This window comes from Pseudorca crassidens, chromosome 13 (genome assembly GCF_039906515.1).
Source record: "Pseudorca crassidens isolate mPseCra1 chromosome 13, mPseCra1.hap1, whole genome shotgun sequence".
Lineage (NCBI taxonomy): Eukaryota > Metazoa > Chordata > Mammalia > Artiodactyla > Delphinidae > Pseudorca > Pseudorca crassidens.
In genome coordinates, this window is record NC_090308.1 from 18,485,581 (window position 1) to 18,508,483 (window position 22,903).

Sequence of the window (22,903 nt, forward strand, 5' to 3'; positions counted from 1 at the left end):
TCAAATTTTATTATTTTCCGTACTTCAATTCCAGGTCACAATAACTAAATGGCTACATATATTTATACCCTCTTCCTCCTATGACCACCCTGAAAGGCAAATAAAAAATTTGTTTTATAAATAATAGGTCAAATCACAATTACAAAAGATCAAGAAAAGAGCAATCAGTGGACAGAGATTTCAGCAAAAACCTGAATGGTCATAATTATATGAATGCTATGGAATTCTGACTTCGCTTCCCTACTTCTACTGCAGTAATAGGTGGTACCTTCCCACTCAGGGTAGAGCTCTGACTTCTGCACTTGCTCTGAAGTTAACAAAGCAGTTTCTCTCCCCAGAAGAGTCAGTGGGAAGAACTGACTTCCATCCTCCTCCTGCAGTAAAGAGGAGGTGCCTGGCCTGGTATAACCTATTGGAGGAACTCTTATTTCCACACCCTACCCAGGCAGTAATGAAGCACACTTCCCCCTCCTCAGGTGGTGATAAGGAGATTGTGGGATGGAGTCCTATCCTCTGGGTAACAGAATAGCACTATACAGGTGTTACAAACTAAATTGAGATTTGAAACAAAGCCCACAAAAGTGATCCAGGGTGTGCATTCCAAAACTAAACAGGCTGACTACTTGCTAAAATAGAAATTTTAATTAGAAACCACAGTCATAAGACATAACACAAATAATGTCCAGGAAACTGTCCAAAATTTCTCATCATACCAAAACCCAGGAACATCTCAATTTCAATGAGAAAATACAATCTACAGACCACAAAATCAAGATAACAGAGAGGTTGTAATTTTTAGGTAGGAACTGTAAATATGCTATTATAAAAATGCTCCAACAAGTAATTATGGACACTCTTGAAACAAATGAAAAATAGAAAATCTCAGCAAAGAAACAGAAAATATGAAAGAGGAAAAAATAGTAATTTTGAATTTAAAATTAAACAATAAACAAACAAACCCCTTAAAAGCAGAATGCAAATGACAGAAATTAGTGAACTGCAAGTTATATCAATAGAAATTATGAGCAATAAGGGAGATATAGATTGAAAAAATAATATGAGCCTCAGACAATGCAAATATATATAACATTCAAGTCATTGGAGTCCAAAAAAAAGAGGGACAAAGAATGTAGGGCTGAAGTAGATTTGAAGGAATAATGGCTGAAAACTTCCCAAATTTATCATAAAACATAATCTTACAGATTTATGGAGCTCAGAATACCCAAAACAGGATAATTCCAAAGAAATCTACACCCAGAAATCTACACATGTTAAATTCAAAATCCTACAAAACAAGACAAAGAAAAAAGCCTGAAAGCAGCCAATGAGAAAAGACACATTACCGATAGGAGAACAGCAGATTGCTCCCCAGAAACCACAGAGGCCAGAAGAAAGTAGCACATGATGCGGAAAGAAAGAAACTGTCAACCCTGAACTCTGTACTGAGTGAAAATATTCTTTAGGAATAAAAGTGAAACAAAAATATTTTTAGGTAAAGGAAAGATAAAATAATTTGTCACCAGGAGACTGGCTCAAAAAGAGTGGCAAAAGGAAATTCTTCAAAGGCAAAAAAAGAAAAAAAAATGGAACATTAGGAATAAAGAAAGAGCAAAGGAAAGAGTAAGCACATTGCTAAATGATAGAGTATTAGCTTCCTCTTGAGCTTTTAAAATTATTTTTGACATTTAAAAGCAAAATTTTTCATGAGGGTCTCAATATGTGTTCAAGAAACATTTAAGACAATGATACTAAAGAGGGAGGGGTGTAAAGGGGCCTAAAAGGTAGCAGTTATAGTCCAATTTAAGAGGTAAAATGTTGATATTAATGGACTGTGATAAGCTATGCATGTATATTTTAATCCCTAGAGCCACCACTACAAAAAAATTTATACAAAGAGATATACTCAAAAACACTAGGGATACTAATTCTAAAAGATATAATATATGCACTCCAATGTTCATAGCAGCATTATTTACAATAGCCAAGACAGGGAAGCAACCTAAATGTCCATCAACAGATGAATGGATAAAGAAAATGTGGTACATATATACATGGAATATTAATCAGCCATAAAAAAATGAAATAATGCCATTTGCAGCAACATGGATAGACCTACAGATTATCATACTACATGAAGTAAGTCAGACAGAGAAAGACCAATATTATATGAGATCACTTATATGTGGAATCTAAAAAAATAATACAAATGAATCTATTTACAAAACAGAAACATACATAGAAAACAAATTTATGGTTATCAAAGAGGAACAGGGGGAGGGATAAATTAGGAGGATGAGATTAACAGATACTACTATATATAAAATAGATAAAAAACAATGATTTACTGTGTAGCACAGGGAACTATATTCAACATCTTCAATACCTATAATGGAAAAGAATCTGAAAAAAATATATATATACATATATAACTGAATCACTTTGCTATACACCTGAAACTAATACAATATTGTAAATAACTATAGTTAAAAAAAAAAAAAACACCAGAGATAAACAAAATGGAATCCTACAGAATGTTCAGGAAATGAATAAGAGCACAGAAAAAGGAAATGTATAAAATGTAACAAGTAACAGAGTAGACAAAATTGTGGACAAGACCCAACTGTATCAAATATAAATTACACACAAAATACACGAGTAACTTGGATATACTTATCAAAATTAAGAATTTGCATATATGTTGACAGAAAAATTACACATGTAGAAAGCTGAGAAAAGTCACACAAATGGGAAAAAATATATACACAAAGACGCTATTTTAGAGCATTGTTTGTATTGGTAAAACACTGGTCATAACTTAAATGTCTGTCAATATGAAATTAGCAAAATACGTATTGAGTCATCTCTTGGTATCTGTGGGGGACTGGTTCCAGAATCAGCCACATATACCAAAATCTGGGGATACTCAGGTCCCATAGTTGACCCTCCTTATCTGAGGATTCAACCAAGGGCAGATCATAACCATAGTGCTGTATTTATTGAAAAAAAATACACTTATAAGTCGACCTGAGCAGTTCAAACCTATGTTATTCAAAGGTCAACTATAGTTATTGTCATCTTTAAACAATGGAGTGCAAGGTAGATCAATAAATATTAGCATAAAAATGTCCGTGGTTAGGAAAAAAAATACAGAATGATGAGTACTGTATGATCTTACTGTCGGTAGAGATTATATATAGTAGGTTTACATATATTTGTAAAAAGAAGTTTAGGAGGGTATACAGAAATCATTTACTATGATTGTCTGGGTAGGTAGAGTCATAGGGAACTTCCATTGGCTAATTTAAACATTTTAATAATGTTTGAATTTTTTAAATAAAAGCATATATAATGTTAATAATAATGAACTGAGAACAAAAACATTTCCATTTTGGAAAAATGTAACTGAAGGATGGAAAAATAATTTGTCATGGCATGTCACTGGGTGGGAGAGAGTTTGTTTCAAATGCTGATGGCAGGCTCCGCCCAGAGACCGCGGGGTGGGGGGTATGGGAAACATGATAGGTGATGTTGATGCTGGCGTGTTCTGCACGCCACAGTTTGAGAACTCTGAATTCTACGATAATATAGTGCTTAAAGGGTTAAGCACTTAATAAGTTAAACAAAGGTTAATCAGAAATAAAAGATAATATGTTTTTTATATGGATAGACAGATGGCAACAGGGGAAAAGTATTGGTGTCAAGGTGTGAGTTTCTCTGTTTATTCAGAGATAACTGAAAGCACTCAGAGAAAGGCTGCCAAGAGCAATACGTATCTGAAGTGGAGAGCAATAACTTAACTGCTTCTTTCAAGGAGCCCAAGGAATGCTGACATTGAAAAGCACCTGAGGAGACCACATGTGGCCCAGTAGCAGTGTTATCACTGCCAGGTGAAGGAAGAGAGAAAACCTCTCTGTTTTATGATACTGTTTTTTATGCTACCCAATAAATTTTTGATTGACATCAAAGAAACTTGAGGCTATTTACTTACAATCCAAACTGGAAAAAATGGAAAAACTTTTACAGAAGAAACAATAGGCTGGTGTAAAAATCTGAACTTTAAATGTTATGCCTAGAGGCTCTCATTGGTTGGTTTACTTTGAAGAAATGACTAAGGTGATTGCTTCAAGAGACAACAGGAAAGGGGGAGAATATATGTAATAAGGCAGAGAAGGAAAAAATCAATGTCCAATAAGAAACAAATGAGAAGGTAGCAATAAATGGAAGAAAACAAACAGTGAGGTGTATGCCTTAAGGTGTACAAGATGGGACAGTGGAAGGAAAATAGATGTAGGGTAGAGGATGTACCTCCAGTACATTATCCTGAATCAAGCAGTAGAGGGTAACAAAGAATATTCTTACGAACACCTTTATTAAATATTTGCAGTGAAAACCAAAGGATATACATGTAAATAGTGAATTAGAATTGGAAGAGGAAAAAAATCAAAAATTAAATTGTGTGTCTGGAAAGGGACAAGAAAAGAAAGTAGCAATATACTTTATCTTGTCGGAAATAATTTACTCTAATACTTTATTACACCTCATCTGCAAAGAGGTGTTGACTCAGCCCCACCATCTGGGAATTAGGGAGAGAGAGGTAGAAATGTCTGCTCCTAGCCCAGAGAGAACAGATTTCTACCAGCCAGAAAACCAGGTAGCCATATCTATCACATGAACACAGCCTCTGAAACAGCAAAGTTCTTGTTTTGGTCCCTTTAACAATTGCATCTGTCTATCTATTTATTATCATTGTTATCAGTGCTCTTCTATAGCCTTCTAGGACTACAGTCCCAATTTTGAAGAATGCATCAAAGGAGAGGAGGACCAGCAGTACAGTGTTGTAATTTGGCTTGTGTGTATTTACTTTACAAAACGAACTGCAGATTGGACCAACTGTGAAAACAAGAAATATATATTTGGACAAAAGACCTGGAAAAAGAAAACATCTATAAGGTAATAGCTTCTTATATATATTTCCATATACTAATGAATACACTAAGTGGATGGGATGCTGGATGCTTCATACTCAGTGCTATAGAGAAAAATGAAGCAGAGACAGGGGAGAGAGTGTCACGGTTTCAGATAGGGTGGAGAGTAAAGGCTCAGAATGAGTGTCTGAAACACTAAACCCAGGAGATACTCGGGCATTCTAAAACAGAAAGGTTGTTATCTATGTATTCCATATGTAACCAAATTATCATACATAAAGGAAAATAGACCTCAATATTAAGTTACCCCAAATAAATCACATGTATATTCTAAGTGAAAAAAACTTTGGAATGCATACTCCATCTGAATGAAAGATGAATCAAAATAAAATACTCAAGAGAGAGGAAACTGTATTAAAAAAACAAACAAACAATGATAAGGACTAACCCTTTTATATAGAGAATAAGGGATAAATAATTATAAATATGTGTTCAAAGATAAATACTAGAAAAAATGTTTACTCAAAAAACATAACTTTTATATATAGAATAAGGGATAAATAATTATAAATATGTGTTCAAAGATAAATACTAGAAAAAATGTTTACTCAAAAAACATACCTTTTATATATAGAATAAGGGATAATTATAAATATGTGTTCAAAGATAAATACTAGAAAAAATGTTTACTCAAAAAACATACCTTTTATATATAGAATAAGGGATAAATAATTATGTGTTCAAAGATAAATATTAGAAAAAATGTTTACTCAAAAAACATATATACCAAGAAAACATTGAAATAAGAGTATTAGGTGGATTTTATTCTAAAAAACCAAAACAAACTATAAATTCATAATAATTAAAGCAATATGGTATCTGAATAGGATAAGGAAGATAGTGAAAGAAAATAGAATCCAAAACCAAACACAGTCAAATTGGAAATTAGTTTATGATAAAAATGGTTTTTAAAATCAGTGGGTAAAAGGTAGAAGATTCAGTATGTAATGCTGGGGCAACTGGCTGAGGTTTTGGAATAAAAAATAAACCAGTTCTTCATTTCTCACAGTAGATAAAACAAAAGATCCAGACATTAAAATAAAACTAAGGGGAAATATTTTTTGTTTTCTTGAAACAGTATCTTACTTTAAATGATAAAAATTCCTAGACTCTGTAAAGAAAAACAATGACATAATTGACTACATAAAAATTACAAGTCTCCGTTGGGTGGAAGACACATAGCTAAAAGACCAATTTAAAAAATGCTTCCTTTATATTCACATATATTATTACCTACAACATATAAAAGAACACTTACAATCCCATAACAAAACTTTAAATAACCTGTTTTATAAGTAGGCAAGATATAGGCAATTTAAGAAGTATATAAAGGATGTACACGTTTGATGGGATACCAGAAGAACTAAGCAAGTTTGGGCAAAGGAACCACAGCAAAGTCGTATTTCAGGAGAATCAGGCAGAGCGTTGCCTATGATCACTGTGCATCCCCTCTATTTTTGCATCTTGACTTAAGAACCACTGTTGGGCAAGAGAGCGTCTGGGAAGCCGATCATGTGCTTTTCCCCTGGCTCTACCAAGGGGCAGGAGGAAGAACAAACCATCTCTTTGGCTTCCACAACTGGAGGCAGCAGTGGGGAGAGAGAGAAGGAAGGAAAGAACACAGGAAAAGAGGGAAGGAAACTAATAGTGCTGAGAGTCTACTATTTGTCAGGACCTTTGCTACGTTCTTTTACGTAATTACCACATTTTATTGTCACCTGTATTTGTACCATGATATATTACATGCCTGTTCTCTTGAGAGAGGAGGTCCCTTTGCCTTTGCGTGCAAGGAACCCTGAGAGGCCCATGTGGCCCTACGAGTGGCTCTAGAAATGCAGAGGGCCAGCAAAGCTTTCTGTCAAGTCTCAGTGAGCATGAATACGACCATGCACTTCAGTGATGAGTGCCAGCAAGTGGCCTGCAAAATAATTCATACGGAATCAGTTGAATCACTCAGTGCTCAGCAGTCTAGCAGCATCCCTCACAGGCCATTCCTCAGGTGAGACCAAAGAGGAACCAGAAGAAGCCACTGGACATGAGGTTCAGTCTTTCTGACTCCCAGACCTCTTCGCTCAAGGACTACACTATCACAGGTTAAATGACGGCAGCAGACTGACATTTCCAAATTAGACTAAATACATTAAAAAAAAAATCTGAATCTAGGTAGGTTTGGGTTTCCGAGGAAGCAGTACAGTTAAAGAGAAATAAATCACATATTCTTTGTAAAATGGAATAGAGTGTTAATAAACGTCGACCCCTATCCAGGAGGAAATTGGAAAAGAAGGAAGGATGTCAGGAAGCAGAGAGAGAGGAGGGTGATGGGGGAGAAACTACCACGGTTGGTTTAATGTTCTGCTTATGCTGTTTTAAAAGTCTTAATAATTCTGAACTTCGTCCCACCTCAAGTTTAGGCAAATGTGCAGAAGTGGAGCCAAACACCCAGGCATCCGACCTCGTCACTCCTCCCGCGTTTACTTTCCTTCTACAACCTGTCCTCTGTGTACCCACGCTCTTAATGCCATATCCTCCCTGTCACTCCTCCGAACACACTTAATACTCTAAAGTCTACTCGGCCAAACCTGCCTCCTGACTGGTAAGCAGCGAAGATAAAGGAAATTAGGAAGTTATGTTCTCTCCTAACAACGTTTTGACTTTCAAGGTCTTTCTGTGACTATCAAAAACAACAAAACTCCTATTTTGGGTATGAGAGGCTAAGATTACCTTCTTTACCTTCCCACTGAGGTGATCCTGTTAATTCCTAAGCATTGGCCTTTCAACAGTCCCCATCCCAGGAAGACGGATGGCTCCGGCTCATTAAGGAAAAAGTCATGTTCTTAGAAATACACAATGGAACGATCCCCTTTCCTCATGCCCTCAAATGTTCAAAGATTCTTTCTCCGTGACCAGGACCAACTTCATGGGTATGTGACCTGTGCAGTCACATGGAGGCCCACACTCAGAAGGACCTCATGCTTTGTTTAAAGTGCTGATATCACTGTCTTGAAATCCTTAACAATTTTTGAACAAAACGCTCTGCAAATCATGTGGCTGGGCCTGCCTGTGACTCTGGGCCTTTAGAAAAGAACATTCATTCCACCACTAAGAACCCAAAGGTGTTTCATGTAACCTAGCATTGCTAAATGTGGTGCGGGTCTACTTTGCCGTATTAACTAAGAGGTTTTGAATTTTCTATTTGTGCTTCTTACTATCCCATTTGCTTCTTTTCAGGCAGAGGTAAAATACTTCCTGTGTCAGAGTGAGATTTGCTAACACTAAAACACATCTCAAGTTCAGGACAAAAAACGGATCGGATCAGGCCTGTCAGTAGCATATACCAAGAGAGGACTGCACCACGCTCAAGCTCAAGCTCTCTCTCCTGTCCATGACCCTGATGCCACATCAAAGAGGGGAGAGCCCTGTGCGTCCACCTGCCTACCCAGCCCGCCTACCTGGGACGGGTGAGGCAGCAGAGGGCCACCCCTCCATGGTCCTCGCAGCATCAGTTTAAAAAGCACAGGGGACTAGCATCACAGGGGATACAACTGTGTTGTTTTTAATCTCAAATTACATATGCAGGACATCCCCCCAGTAGGTACTCAGCGGATAGCCTTCGTAAACTGCCTCATCTTCCACTAGCTTCATTATCGGCATGTAAGAAAACTATATTTCAATATGAGAGACACACAAATTTTTAATGCATGTGAACACAAACTTACCATCCAGTAAAGTTTCACAACATACTTTCCATAGCTATTGAACAAGGGAATGTGACCCTTCACAGCCTTGCACAGAGAGTAAATGTGTTCCCAGGGCTTCCAGACCAGAAGAGGAGGTTCCCCTGCAGTCCCTTTAATATAATTGTTCAAAGCACCCCCATTGAATATCTTCCACATGGCGCAGATTTCGCTGATAATCCATCTCATCAGCTAGAGATAAAAGCCAGTAGAGTTCATTAGTTATTTTTCAGTTGTTGGCACTGTAATTTGAAAGGGGGTGGGGAGAACAGTTGGAAATCTACTTTCAGTGGTAATGTTAGATTCTACATGTAGTATATCCCACATTTTGATTTCTGACCTACAGAATGGTCATAGATCTTGCTTTTATTTTCAAAAAATATAGTCATAAGACAAGCTAAAAAGTCTTAGCTAAGAGCTGTCTTCCAGAGTAAACGTCAGTGATTTGACATTGACCTCCATATTAGTTGCGTGCGTGTGTGCGACAGAAAAGGAGGGAGGAGAGAGGGAGACAATGTTTCTGAGAGCAATGATGATTTTATTTTGGAATTAACATTATATAAAGGATTGAGCTACTCTTCTGTAAATGTTGAGAAGTTTGAGAAGGAAATGATCCCTTTAAGTCTATAAAACCAATTAGACAAGCAACGAGACATGGGAAAGAATTAAAATTACACACACACTTTAAGTCTCATATTCATGTGTTGATCTGCAGGTGCAGAAGTGCTCCAAGTAAAACTCCCAACTGCAGGGTTTTCAACAGGCAGCAAGGAACAGTGGAGAGTTGAACTTCAGAGTATGTTTTACTGCCTGGTTTGTAAGGAGATTAAATACTTGAGACTAACATCATAAGATTTATGTTTTCCTTAATTTGGTTATCTAGAAAATTTCTTCAAGTTTGGTGAAGTTGAAAAATACAAATCAGATATCCTCCTGTATACCTGGAGATTTTACTGCCGAATTATTTTATACTTCCTTTGTGGAATCTAAAATATGACCCAAACGAACCTATCTGCGAAACAGAAACAGGCTCACAGACATGGAGAACAGACTTGTGGTTGCCAAGGGGGAGGGGGATGGGGGAAGGATGGAGTAGGAGTTTGGGCTTAGCAGATGCAAACTATTATATACAGAAGGGATGAACAACAAGGTCCTACTGTAGAGCACAGGGAGCTATATTCAATATCCTGTGATAAACCATTATGGAAAAGAAGATAAAAAAGAATATATATATATATATATATATATGTGAATCACTTTGCTGTACCACAGAAATTAAGACATTGTAAATCAACTGTATCTCAACACATAAATATTTTACACTTCCCTTGAAAAATGATATGCTAAAGTCTATGTAGGTTTAGAATTCATAAAATAAGCGTATTTTAGACTAAACCATAAAACATAAAACAATTCAGAGATAATTTTATACTAATCAGTACAACCTGGCTGAAGAAAACATATTTTGATTTTAATATTGGTCAAGATGTTAAAGATCAGAAAGACAAAATGTTTAAATGGATAATGACTATGCCCCACTCCTCTGATTATTAGGAGAAAATAATCAAAAAGCCTGTTTCTGATGTAACTACCTTAGGGGAGTGGAACAGGTCTGCTTCTGATGGATAGAACCCTGGGTGCAGAGTGGGGAGGTGTGTTCCCACATGCTGTAAGACTGCTGCACTGAAAATCTGGTTTGTTTCAATGAGGTGTTGCATTTGAGCTGCACCCCCTGATTTCTCCACATTAGCAAGCCAAACAACACCGAACACCTTACTCTTGGACATGATGTAGGGCCAGACTGGCAACAACTTTATGTCAATTGCTAGGCACATGGATCCGGAGGAGAAATGCCTAGATGGTGTGTACTGGGCTACCCTGGTCCATGGGCGGGAGAACAGGGGCATAAGCAGTGCTAATATTAACATCTTCCCCACCTGTTCTCTCTCTACTCAATTAAAGAGCCTTCTCTTCCTCTTTGAGTGTCTGGCTTATGAAATATTCAGTTATACCAGAACTTAAAGGTGAGCAAGACAGCAATGAAACTGACTGACTGGGAATTGCTTAAGGGCGGGTCCCAAAGGCATTCTGCAGCCAGGCTTTTCTTAGGTTGATACTCCCCTACTTACCTCACTGCAGAGTAAATGCTCATTTGCTGAAAACAAGTCAAACAGGATTTCGTTTTTCACAACCACTGGAGCCTGAAATATATATATATATATATATATATATATATAGAGAGAGAGAGAGAGAGAGAGAGAGAGAGAGAGAGAGATTACTATTTAGGAAAAGTAAAGGAAATGTAGCTTAATGAAATAGTTTCATGTGCTGCAAACAGGCCAAACTCGATTTCATTTCTCACAACCAGAGGAATTAGAAGAAATAAAAAAATAAGCATATTATTCTGTAAGATAACCCTGTTAGAGCTGTAGGTGACATTAATTTAATAATGTAATACCTATAAAATACAGTATTTTAAAATATAATAAAATGTTGTAAGATATATGCAGATAAATTTAGCATGCATAAACTCACAAACTGAAAGTTTAAAACCTGATTTGAAATTTAAATTAACCACTCAAGTTAAACCTGAAGTTTAGTTAACATCTGGTAGCTAGAAAAATGTCTTCATCTTGGATAAAAAATATTAGCTGAGACAGCTTATTAAAATCTTGCTCAACTTTAAATATTGCTATGTCTTTTAAAGTTAATATGATGGTCATTAATTAATTGGTATATATCTAAGTTTGCTTTTATATTTAGACCAAAATATGACTTGTAACAGTTTTTAAAATTAGTTACAATTAATATCAACCTTATATATTTAACATATCAAAATAAAATGAAAGTTGCTTTGATTAGCAAACTAGATTTTTTTTTTTTTTTTTTTTTTTTGCGGTACACGGGCCTGTCACTGTTGTGGCCTCTCCCATTGCGGAGCACAGACTCCCGATGCGCAGGCTCAGCAGCCATGGCTCACGGGCCCAGCCGCTCCGCGGCAAGTGGGATCCTTCCAGACCGGGGCACGAACCCGTGTCCCCTGCATGGGCAGGCGGACTCTCAACCACTGCGCCATCAGGGAAGCCCCCAAACTAGATTTTTGTAGAAACTAATGCCATCAATTACTCTCAATCATCTGTATTACTAGCATCTTGAAAACTCAATAAAATATTTTTATATGTCTGAGAAAAATTTACTTAAAACTACCTTGAAGGCCTGAATTGACTCTTATGTTCATAATTTATATAATTTATAAAATTACATATATATAACTTTATGTTTATATATATATATATTATTCTGGTTTGTCTGATTGTGATGCAATACTTCTAAAATGCCTATACCTTTCAGTATGTACCAAATGCATTAAAATTGACTATAGATTAAATATGTATTAGATGTCTAAGGTTTGACGGGTTAGACAATAGTCATCTGCTGACAAATGAAAAGGAGGAACTGAAAGTTTCTAAAAGACAACAAATATTAAGACAGAGGTCTCTGCAATGGTATTTTAGCATCTTTATCCCCTACACCTATACCTGGGGCAAGACAAAGTTTTAGACATCTTACATCTGTTTAATATAATCAATATTGAAGGACCTGGGCCACCAATATCTGGTTCTCAGAAATAAACCAATCTGATTATTCACTCTGCTCTTAGGGCTTGTGAACCCCCTTGGTTGGAATGGTCCATGTTGACTCTGATATCTTAAATTTAGGCTTTTAAGTTTTTTAGTAAGTTAGCTTCTCTTTGACTTAAATCATGTCCTTTGACTTCATATTTTACTTAGTGTTCTGAGGTATGTTTCTAGTGCTCTTTAAATTGTGGGTTGCAAGTATTTAGTGAATCATGAAATCATTTAATGGGTCAGGACTATATATATATATACACACATAGATATATCTATAAGATGTATCAGGAATATATATATATATATATATATATATCTTTATATATATGGACTATAATGAAATAGAGTAAATTTCATATAGAAAGGTCATTATTGTTTTGTAATATTTTTGTCTAAACTTTATATATGTCCATATATATATATGTATATATATATATATTTTTTTTTTTTTTTTTTTTGCGGTACACGGGCCTCTCACTGCTGTGACCTCTCCCGTTGCAGAGCACAGAGTCCGGACGCGCAGGCCCAGCGGCCATGGCCCACGGGCCCAGCTGCTCCGCAGCATGCGGGATCCTCCCGGACCGGGGCACGAACCCGCGTCCCCTGAATCGGCAGGCGAACTCTCAACCACTGCGCCATCAGGGAAGCCCTATATATGTCCATATTTAATGAATCTCAATGTAAAATGTATTTATCACTGTGGTCTCATACACTAAAACTTGACAAGCACTATTCTAAAACTTTCCTGCTTAGCTAGACTTTCAGTTTGGGCTGTTCTGGTTCACACTTCAGCATGATGGATCAAGAGAAGGAGTCAGTGCAGAGGGAGAGGAGAGGTAAGGGGATGAATGGCAGCATTTCGATAAATACAGGTGGAAGTGTCATTAACAACAATGAATCAATTTATTTTTAGTACAAGTGTATATTCCAGAACTAAGGTATGCTAAAAGAGTAAAAGGTATAAAACTTTCCTACTTATTCAAACTTACAACACTCACTTCATGGAATTCATATCCTTCATTTGCATGGAATATAAACTCTGTACTTATAGATGGAATAGAGAGATTCAAGTGCAGATCTCTTGGGCTTGAAAATAAATGCTTATTAACACTAGAGTAAACAGACCTACACCATGTAAGAAGCAGAAAGGAGAAAGTCTGTCAGAAATTAAGGAATAAATTTTTGCAACATTTTAGGTTAAAATTTGACATCATGAAGAGAAGAAGGAAACTTGAGACCCTGAACAAAATTTCATTATTCTCTTGGAAACCAATATAAACTATATCGATAAATATTTATTTCTAATTTAAAGTCCAAAAAGTAATTACTTTTTCTTACTAAATACCAAGAAAAAATTACCCTAAACAGCTTTTAAAATGCAAATTTTCATAACTAGGATATTATATCTCATAGTTAATACGTATTATAATAGTAAAAATATCTCTTACCTGATTAATTAAAAAATCCTGTGGACGTTTCCAGGAATAAATTTTCAATGATGGTGGTAATTCAATCTTTCCTTCAGGGTCTTCAAAAAAATGCTATATAAAAAACGTATTGAGTATTTTCTCCATATAGTTTTATTAAAACAAAAACAACTCTATCTAATAAAAATGAATACGTGCATTGATCTGATCAATAAATAAGCATTTAGAGTAATTTGTGTGTTTGTTCTCAGAGCGAGTTCATGCAGTACTTGGAGAATACTGAAATTAACAATACTGTATTTAATTAATGAAACCTTGATTATGAGTAGCAGTTTGACTGCAGAGGAAGCAATCCAAACAAGCATGAGTGGCTTGGGAATGTGAATTAGGTATGGTGGGGATTTTGGATGGGCCAGATACGGCCACATTTTCCACTGAAAATGTTTTTTTTTAATCTGAGCAGAGAAGATTGAAAAGTATTTACTTATTTTTCAGTTAGAATCATAAAAAAGATGATATGTAAATGAAATCTGTACCTTTGATCTGACTTTCATTTATTGTTTTAATTAAACTTGTTATTTTGAGATAATCATGATTCATAAGCCATTGCATGAAATAATACAGAGAGTTCCTATGTTCTCTACCCAATTTCTTCAGCAGTACCATCTTGCAAAACTATAGAACACAACCAGGATATTGACACTGACACAGCCAAGATATACAGAACATTTCCATCAGCACAAGGATCCTTCTTATGCCCTTTTATAGCCACACCCACCTTCCAACTCCCCAGTCTGTGCTTAATCCCTACCACTTGGCAATCGCTAGTCTTGACGTTTATAATTTTGCCATTTCAGTAATGTTATATGAATGGAACCCACCATATAGTCTATAACCCTTTGGATTGGCTTTATTTCTCGCTCTGCCTAATTCCCTGGAGATTCAATCCATTCAAGTTGTTGCATGTATCAATAGTTTGTTGTTTACTGCTGAGTAATATTTCATGCTATGGATATTTGTTTGTTTACCACCTGCCCATCGAATTCCATCTGGGCTGTTTCCAGTTTGAGGCTATTACTAATAAAGCTGCTATGAACATTTGTGTATAGGTTACTGGTTTTTGTGTGAATGTGAATTTCCATTTTTCTGGGATAAATGCTCAAGAATGCAATTAATTCTTTAATTTCTGAGCCCCAACTATGGGTCAATTAGTGAGTTCTGGAGAAAGAATGATATCCATATGCAAGCAGTCTAGCAAGTCAGAGAGACTTCAGGTAGCTGCTATGTAAAAATTCTCATAGCTCATAAAATGGTAGGGGATGGGGGGATCTTTACAAGAAATAACATGACAATTTCTAGGATTACAAACAAAATGCTAAAGGAACATAAACTACCTGTATGGGAAAAAGAAACGTAATCAAATTTCACCTCAGTTAATAGGCACAGGGGAAAATATACTGTTTTGTGATTTTCATCATAATTATGTGTTTACCCTAATGCTGGTGTGGCTTGAGAAATAGGGTATATGTTTAGGGCATTGTCTAAGCGTTAAACATAACAAGTGTCTATGTATATCTGGAGCATGTGGTTTATTGTCAAATTTAAGATACTGGAATAATTCAAATGACGATAAAGGCACCCTAACATCTAGTCAAAATGATGGAAGAATGAGTCCTTAAAAGACAAACTGATGTTTTTTCAGGAGCTGTACTAGACTTCCGGATTTCTCTCACATTGCTTTTTTCCCTGCAAATATTAATTTAGTAATTTTAAAGTCCCCTATCTGACAATTCCAAAAGAGTCTCCTTTGGATCTGTTTCTATTATCTGATTTTTCCTCTTGATTTTTAGTCACTTGGTTCTGTTTCTCTTCATGTCTGGTAAATTTTGATTGTATGATATATGCTGGATATAAAAATTTATACACGTTCTAAATGATGATGTCTTCATCCAGAGAGGAGGATTTTATTGCCTTTTGACAGGCAGAGCACAAGATGAATTTGACCTAATCAACACTGGGTCTTAGGATTTGGCAGGACTGGTGTGATTTTGGTTTGTTCTTACTCAATGTGGAATTCTGTAGCCATGTTGAGGCACTAACTAAAAGTCTGGAGTGTTTAGCAAGGTCCCTTCACTTGGTGTGCATTGAATCCCATTCTCTACCTATCATCTTGAAATCTTTTCTCAATTATTAAGCTTCCAGGCTGCTGCTTTTTACTCATTTGCTCAGCAGCAAAAGCTTCACACTCACAGCTTAGGAGGTAGACAAATGTCTCAAAATAAAATTGAATGCAAAATTTACAGATCACTTCTCTGTAGTTACTCTGAGATTTGGGTTCAAGTTCTGGCTGCTTTCGCAGTCCCAGACAACATCCTCCTTCCCTTCAGCCCAGAAAAACTGACATAAGCTCCAGGCCACTACTCTGTGCTTGCTTTCTAATTTCCATGCCTTGAATTAATAAATGTCTTTGAGGAAAAAAAATAGTGGGGCTCATCCCATTGTGATTCCCTTTTCTCCAGGATTTGAGCCCCTCTTATTGTTAATGCTAATCTTTCCATGTCATTTTGCTTTAGGTATATTTCTTACATCCACCTTACAGTACTTTATCGTATACGTCTTAATTCGGTTCACCCTTTTCTTGCTGAGGAAGTGAGACATAATGCTGGACTTATAGGGGAGGGTTGGGCATCTGAGGCTGATTTCCTGATCACTAGCCTCACATCTAAAGACGTGGCCTTTGTAAAATTCCAAGGATAACTGCCATGGTTACATGCTTAAGGCAATTTATCCTGGTAAAATATGGATGCTGCAAATCATGGCTCAGAGCTACTGTGCCACCATATCATAGAAATGCAGTCACAGTGCTTGGAGGGTCCATGACTCACTCCAGTGGGGAAACTATTGCTTCCTGAGCCACGAATGCTGAGGTTGTGGAACAGAACCGGGGGTGGAAAGCAAGGTTCTATCCCAGATGGCATCACTCTGCACCGTCGTAACAACCAGGACTTGAGCTGTGCTCTCCTACCTTGTGAAAGCTGTGGTGGCAGAATGGGGTGTTAGTTAAGGTTCTGAAGCGTCACCCCCTATTGGAATAGCCCCTGTTCACAGCAGGAGTAGGGCTAGTGCTTCCCAAATCATGCAGTTTTATACAGCAGCTAGCAATAGTCCTATATGTTGACCCCAAATGAAATGGACGTCAACTGTCCATTTGACCAGCGCACTTATTACTGCTCCAGTCTCAATGGTTTTCCTCCAACAAATGTTCTTCTAACAGACTTGCCCTTGTTTCAATAACATTAAGTTCAAGAATTTGATACCTGAACTTCCAGAGATCTGTAAGAATTTTTCATAGTCATCTAATAAAGATATGTTTGTATTCTAAGGTCCTTAAAATGTTGTTTTATATGCTATTTCTTATTTCAAAGTTTTCAGGTACTTCTGCTTTTCCCTTCCCTGTTGATCCTTCACAATTTGGAGTGACTCATCTCTGGATCTCCTCCAGAGCTCAGCTGCTCAACTGAGGATCTACACAATCTATCTTACTGATGAAAATTCACAGACAATCCCCATAAGATCTGAATTTCTATAAAATATGTAGAATATGACCATTTTATTTTGAACCCAGAGAGTTCAAAAGTCCTTTGCATCTAAAAGTTCATAATCACCTTAGGCATGGTACAAAGAATGCAGTCCCTCACATATTGTTATTTGAAATTGTTCAAATAGTAACAGTGTCAGCAATTAGTTATAATTATTGAGCATCTTTTGTAAACAAATTACTGATATGAATCATGCAGTTGGTGACTGCATTTTGTGAACAAAATGTAAATGCTAATAAGTACCATTTCAGAGTGCTTTATGCAAATAAAAACACTAGAGTTCAACCTAGCCATTACGGTAATTTTGTTTGTGTTTTGAAAATTGTATTGCGTTTTCTTTTTTAATATCTTTTTTGAAGTATAATTACTTTACAATGGTGTGTTAGTTTCTGCTGTATAACAGAGTGAATCAGCTATACGTATACCTATATCTCCATATCCCCTCCCTCTCCGTGTATTGTGTTTTAAAAGTACTTTTGTTGAATGAATTACTGTACCAAATAAATGGGTTATATTTAAAATGCAACCTAGACCGGTACCTTCTATAAAGAAGTTTTTAGAAGAAAGACATTTTTAAGTAAGCAAAAGAACCTAAAATAATTTAACTGGAAAATGTAGGAACCCCATTCTCAGCTCCAATCTCAGGGACACAACATGTTTAAAAGCTACAGGTAAATGAAGAGTAACCTAGATTTTTACCCAAATATCTTGGGGTGCAGATATTAAGAAGGATTCAATTCTTATAGTAACATCTCTTAAAGATTTATCTTGCCTGTAATCTCCAAATAACAGCTCACAGTTTTGTGGGGGGCTCTCATTTTCTAAACCACTATCTCTAAATGTCTCGTTCCCAATTCTGTTCAAAATCCACTTGCTAGCCTGTTCTATCAGTTTTCCCTTTCTTTCATTATGACTCTTTGGTCATTTCTCTCCTCCCATTTACTCAAATGTGATTCACCAAAGCTCAGGACTAAGGCTTGGAAAGACAAGGTAGGATGGGGGGAGGCATGGTGGACAAAGACAAAATTTATCTTTTGAGTGGAGGCTGTGGAGAAGAGGGAGCACGTGCACACGTTAACAAATCCTATTCCATTATACGATTAAACACCAAAATGAAATCTAGTCATAGTCAAGTCTACTTACAAGTACAGGGCCTTTCCCTGTTTTGTCCTTTTCTTTTGCACCTTTGCCTGCATCCCACTTCTCAGCATTTATGTCTGCCTCGCTCCATTCTGGCCAGATTGGAAACTTCCCCTTCTTCTGTTCACTGGGTTGCACATTACTGCCAAAAGGGAACTGACTAGAGACAGAGCGGGGAGGTGGTTTTCATTCAGATCTCTGAGGTAAAATACTGGATTAATTTCATGATGTAAATTTAATTATCTGGTTAGCAATCATGTTAAACATATTTTTCAATACAGTGGATGGACACCTTCCACATGTTAAGGTTCTAAAGACAGAAATACCCCAGAGATTATTCTGTAAGCAAATTTTGAGCATTAGCCCCTACTTATTAAGGCAGGACATTCATCATAAACACAGAAGATGCCACGAAGGGGAATATTTATATACAAACCATACCCAACGAAAATCCTTTACATGTATAATAGTGATTGCTTTTTGAAGATCAGTGAAAATATAATTTGGATGTTCCCAAATATAAAAGTGCTATATGATCATCATTTTAAAAGAAAATTAAAAAATACAAGTCAGATCAATAAGAAAGGCATACTCACCTCATTCTAGAAACCACACTGTTAAAAATTATCCATCCTCTCAGATCACTGTACAAGGATATACATCTTTCCTCAAAAATGACATCATTCATCGTATTCTCTTTTACAGATTGCTTTTTTCCACTTATCAGTACATTGATAGTGGATAGTTCCCATGCCAATAAGTGTTTAAATACTAATTGAATGATTGCATAATCTTCCATTGTATGATATATTGTCTTTCATTTAACTAAGTTTCTATATTTGGAAATTTGAGGGGTTTGATTTAAAAAAATTTTCACAATTATAAACAAGACTGTGATGGCTATCCTTGTTGCCAAATCTTTGCATACATTATTATCTCCTTAGGATAGATTTTAATAAGGAGACGTACTGAATCAAAATATATGCAGGTTTAAAGTCTGTGATATATTTTGAGTAATTTTCTGCAGAAAAGCTGGACTTACTTTATACTCTCACTGTGAGTATATTGGTGTTTTCCTATCTCTAAAGCTCTTTTGCTTTTTCTACATTTTTATGAATTGTAAAATCTGAAAAAGGCATCTTCTTAATTATTCAAGTTTTTAGCTACTTGTGAGGCTGGAAGCCTGCTCTAGACCCCGGGATAAGCAGTGAACAAACCAGACTAAAATCTCTACCCTTATTGAGTTCATACTCTAGCAGTGGAGACACAAAATAAACAGCATAAATTGAGTAAAATAAATGGTATATTATAAAGTGAAAAATGCTAAAGGGAAATATAAAAGAGGAAAGGGGACCTGAAGAGTTAAGTTGCACAATTTTTAATACAGTAGTTAATGGAAAGTGTCTATAATAGGGTTCTATTTAAGTAAATAGTGAAAGAAAATAAAGGATCAAGCTATGTGGATACATGTGGGAAGAATGTTCCACAAACAAGGAATAGTATTCCAGATGCAAAGAGCATCCTAACTTATTTGAAGAATAATAATGAGATCAGTGAGGCTGAAGAGGGGGTTAAAAAGAGATGATTTCAGAGAGGTAACAGGAGGGGCAAAGATAATAAAGGTGATCTGAAAAAGGGAAGCACATGGGTCTTTAGTCTGAGTAAGACAGGAAACCAAAGGAGGGTTTTGAGCAGGGATATAACATGACATAACTGAAATTTTATAATCACTTTTGTTGCTATGGTCAGAAAAGACAAGGGCGACAACTCAGAAGGCATTGAAACAATAGGTGAGAGCTGGCGGTGGTTTGGACCAGGTTGGTAACAGTAGAGGAGGCAAGAAATAGTCCCTTGTGTATATTTTAAAGGCAGAACAAGTAGATATTGAGTTGATATTGCCTGGAAGACAGAAGATTATGGCATGGGACAAAACTGAGGTAGGCAATAAAGCAACATTTCACTTTTGAATGAGTTGTGTTTTAGATGTTTATCATACATTCATGGAGATATTAAATAGGTAGTTAGATATAGAATTCTGACGTTTGGAAGAAAGAAATAGACTGAAAGGGAAAATTTGAGAGTCATTAGCATTTCAATGATATCTAAACTCTTAAGATTTGGTGAAATCACCAAGAAAATGATCATACATAAAGAAGAGGCAGTCCCACGGGTGCTATTCAAAATGCCTAACAACGGGGAAGGAATGAGCATTGACTGGTCTAAATAGATGCTGTCCGTGATCCTGGATCAGGGTCTTCAAAGCCACCAGCTCCACCAGACATTTATTCTTTACTAAGTAGTAGGGTCGGGGATGTAAGGTCCTCAGGGTGGGTCAGGGACCCAGGGCAAGAATCAGAAAAGACTGGGGATCAGGGTTATTGGTGAGGTTATTGTTAAGGCTACTCACGAATCAATATAAAAACATTTCAATATTCTATTAATCAGTACAGCTACATATCTGCCCTAGTACTCCATATTAAAAGAGAAGAAAAAAACCAAAAAACTGAGAAAAGCAGTCAGTGAGTGTGGTAGATAGAATAATGGTCCCTCAAATATGTCCATATGTCCGTATCCTTATCCCCAGAACCAGTGGATATGTTACCTTCCATGGTAAAAGAGAGTTTGTAGATATCCTTAAGTTAAGTACCTTGAGGTGGGGAGATTATCCCAGATTATCTGGGTAGGTTCAGTGGAATCATAAGGGTCCTCAAAACTGGAAGAAGGAGACAGAAGATGTCTGAGGGAGATGTGACTCCTGAAGACTAGACAGAAAAATGCAAAACTTCTGATTCTGAAGACAGAGGAAGGAGACCACAAGCTGAGGAAGGTGGGCAGCTTCAAGAGGTTGGAAAGGGCAAAGAAATGGATTCTCTCCTTGAACCTCCAGAAAGGAATGCAGCCCTGCTGACACTTGTTAGCTCAGTGAGACCCATTTTGGATTTCTGACCTCCAGAATTGCAAAATAATACACTTGTACTGTTTTAAATAACTGAGTTTGTGGTGTTTTCTTACAGCAGCAATAAGAAACAGTGAGGTAGGAAAAACACAGTAGAGGGTGACGCCCTGGAAGCCAAGTAAAGCGAGTTTTTAAAAAATGAGAGAATGAGCAACAGATCCAAATGCTCCTAACAGATCAAACAAGATGAATTATTAACAAATAAATATTGAACTTAGCAACAAGAAGGTTAAGGTCTCTGCAAATTTCATCTTCTAAGGTCAAGTTTGGGAGGGACTTTCCTGAACACCCTACCTAATATAGCAACCCTCACCTCTGTGCATCTTTTCATCTTTAATAGCACTTGACAATTCTCTCACTAATCATTTATGTGCTTATTGTATGTTTCCAAACATAGGGTTTGTAAGTTCTCCAGTGGCAGGAACACTGGGTTTTTCTTCACTCCCTCTATCTCCACCAACTAGAACAGTGCCTGGACAACATGGGCAATCTATATATTTCTCTGTCATCTACCTATTTACATGAAATAGAAGAATATATGTCTTTATATTTCTACAATTTCTAATTAGAACTGTTTCAAATTTTTATATTTAGGTAGAGATTGACCAGATGTTCACCAGTCCTGTTTTCCATTTCCTATGTTTCCCATACTCCTTTGCAGGTTGGCTGGTATTTTGTGATGGTGTTTTGGAAAATAGCATGTGGGGAGTGTGTTGTATCCCACCTTTATGCTCCTAAAACATTTCCTGAGATACTTCTTACTCTCTTCCTGCTTGATGTATGGCTCAGTCCTTATGAGAAGACTTTAGAAAATGGTAATACCACAAGATGGAAGGTGCCAAGAATCCATGTGGTAGCACATGCAAAGGCACCACTAAACTCCTGATCACACTCTGGTATGAATGAGAAATATCTTTTGCTGTGTAAGGTCACTGAGATTTGGGGATTGTTTGACACTGAAGCGAGCATTGAGTACTTCCTATTTGCTACTTTGTCATTGCAGCTAGCATTGATTACTAACATTGACTAACATAGAGTGTAATTCTTTTCTTAGGGTTTGGATTTCTTCCTTTATATTTCTAATTATTATAAACATATACATGGTAAATTACATAAAGATCATTTTTCTATTATCAAATTTGTGACACCTGATTCTCTTGTTTGTTGTAACTTCTGCCTATCTTTTCTATATTCTTGTGTTTTAGGACACATTTATAATGAACTTATCCTCATTAGGATAAGGGTCTTCTTTCCCTCCAATCCCCTTCCTCCAAGACAATCCTGTGTTGAAAGAATGTTCTTTGCATGCAGTATTGAGTTTTCTTCTTTCACAGACCCCAAATGAATAAGCCATCCAGAAACTTACAGGTACTTTAAAATCAGACGTCAAACTAATGTAAGTCTCAGTCCAAGGGTTTCCATTTCTCAAG

The 22,903-nt window shown here is 36.5% G+C and overlaps 1 protein-coding gene across 1 annotated transcript in view; it reads right to left on the bottom strand.

The window, feature by feature from the left end:
• ADGB (androglobin) overlaps positions 1-22,903 on the bottom strand; it is a 187,172-nt gene that overhangs the window by 119,989 nt on the left and 44,280 nt on the right. The window contains exons 3-5 of the mRNA XM_067701839.1: positions 13,800-13,892; positions 10,849-10,920; positions 8,702-8,911 (exon numbers count right to left, since the gene is read on the bottom strand). Coding sequence (XP_067557940.1) covers positions 8,702-8,908 — 207 coding nt within the window. The 5' untranslated portion in view covers positions 8,909-8,911; positions 10,849-10,920; positions 13,800-13,892. The remainder of the gene's footprint in view (positions 1-8,701; positions 8,912-10,848; positions 10,921-13,799; positions 13,893-22,903) is intronic.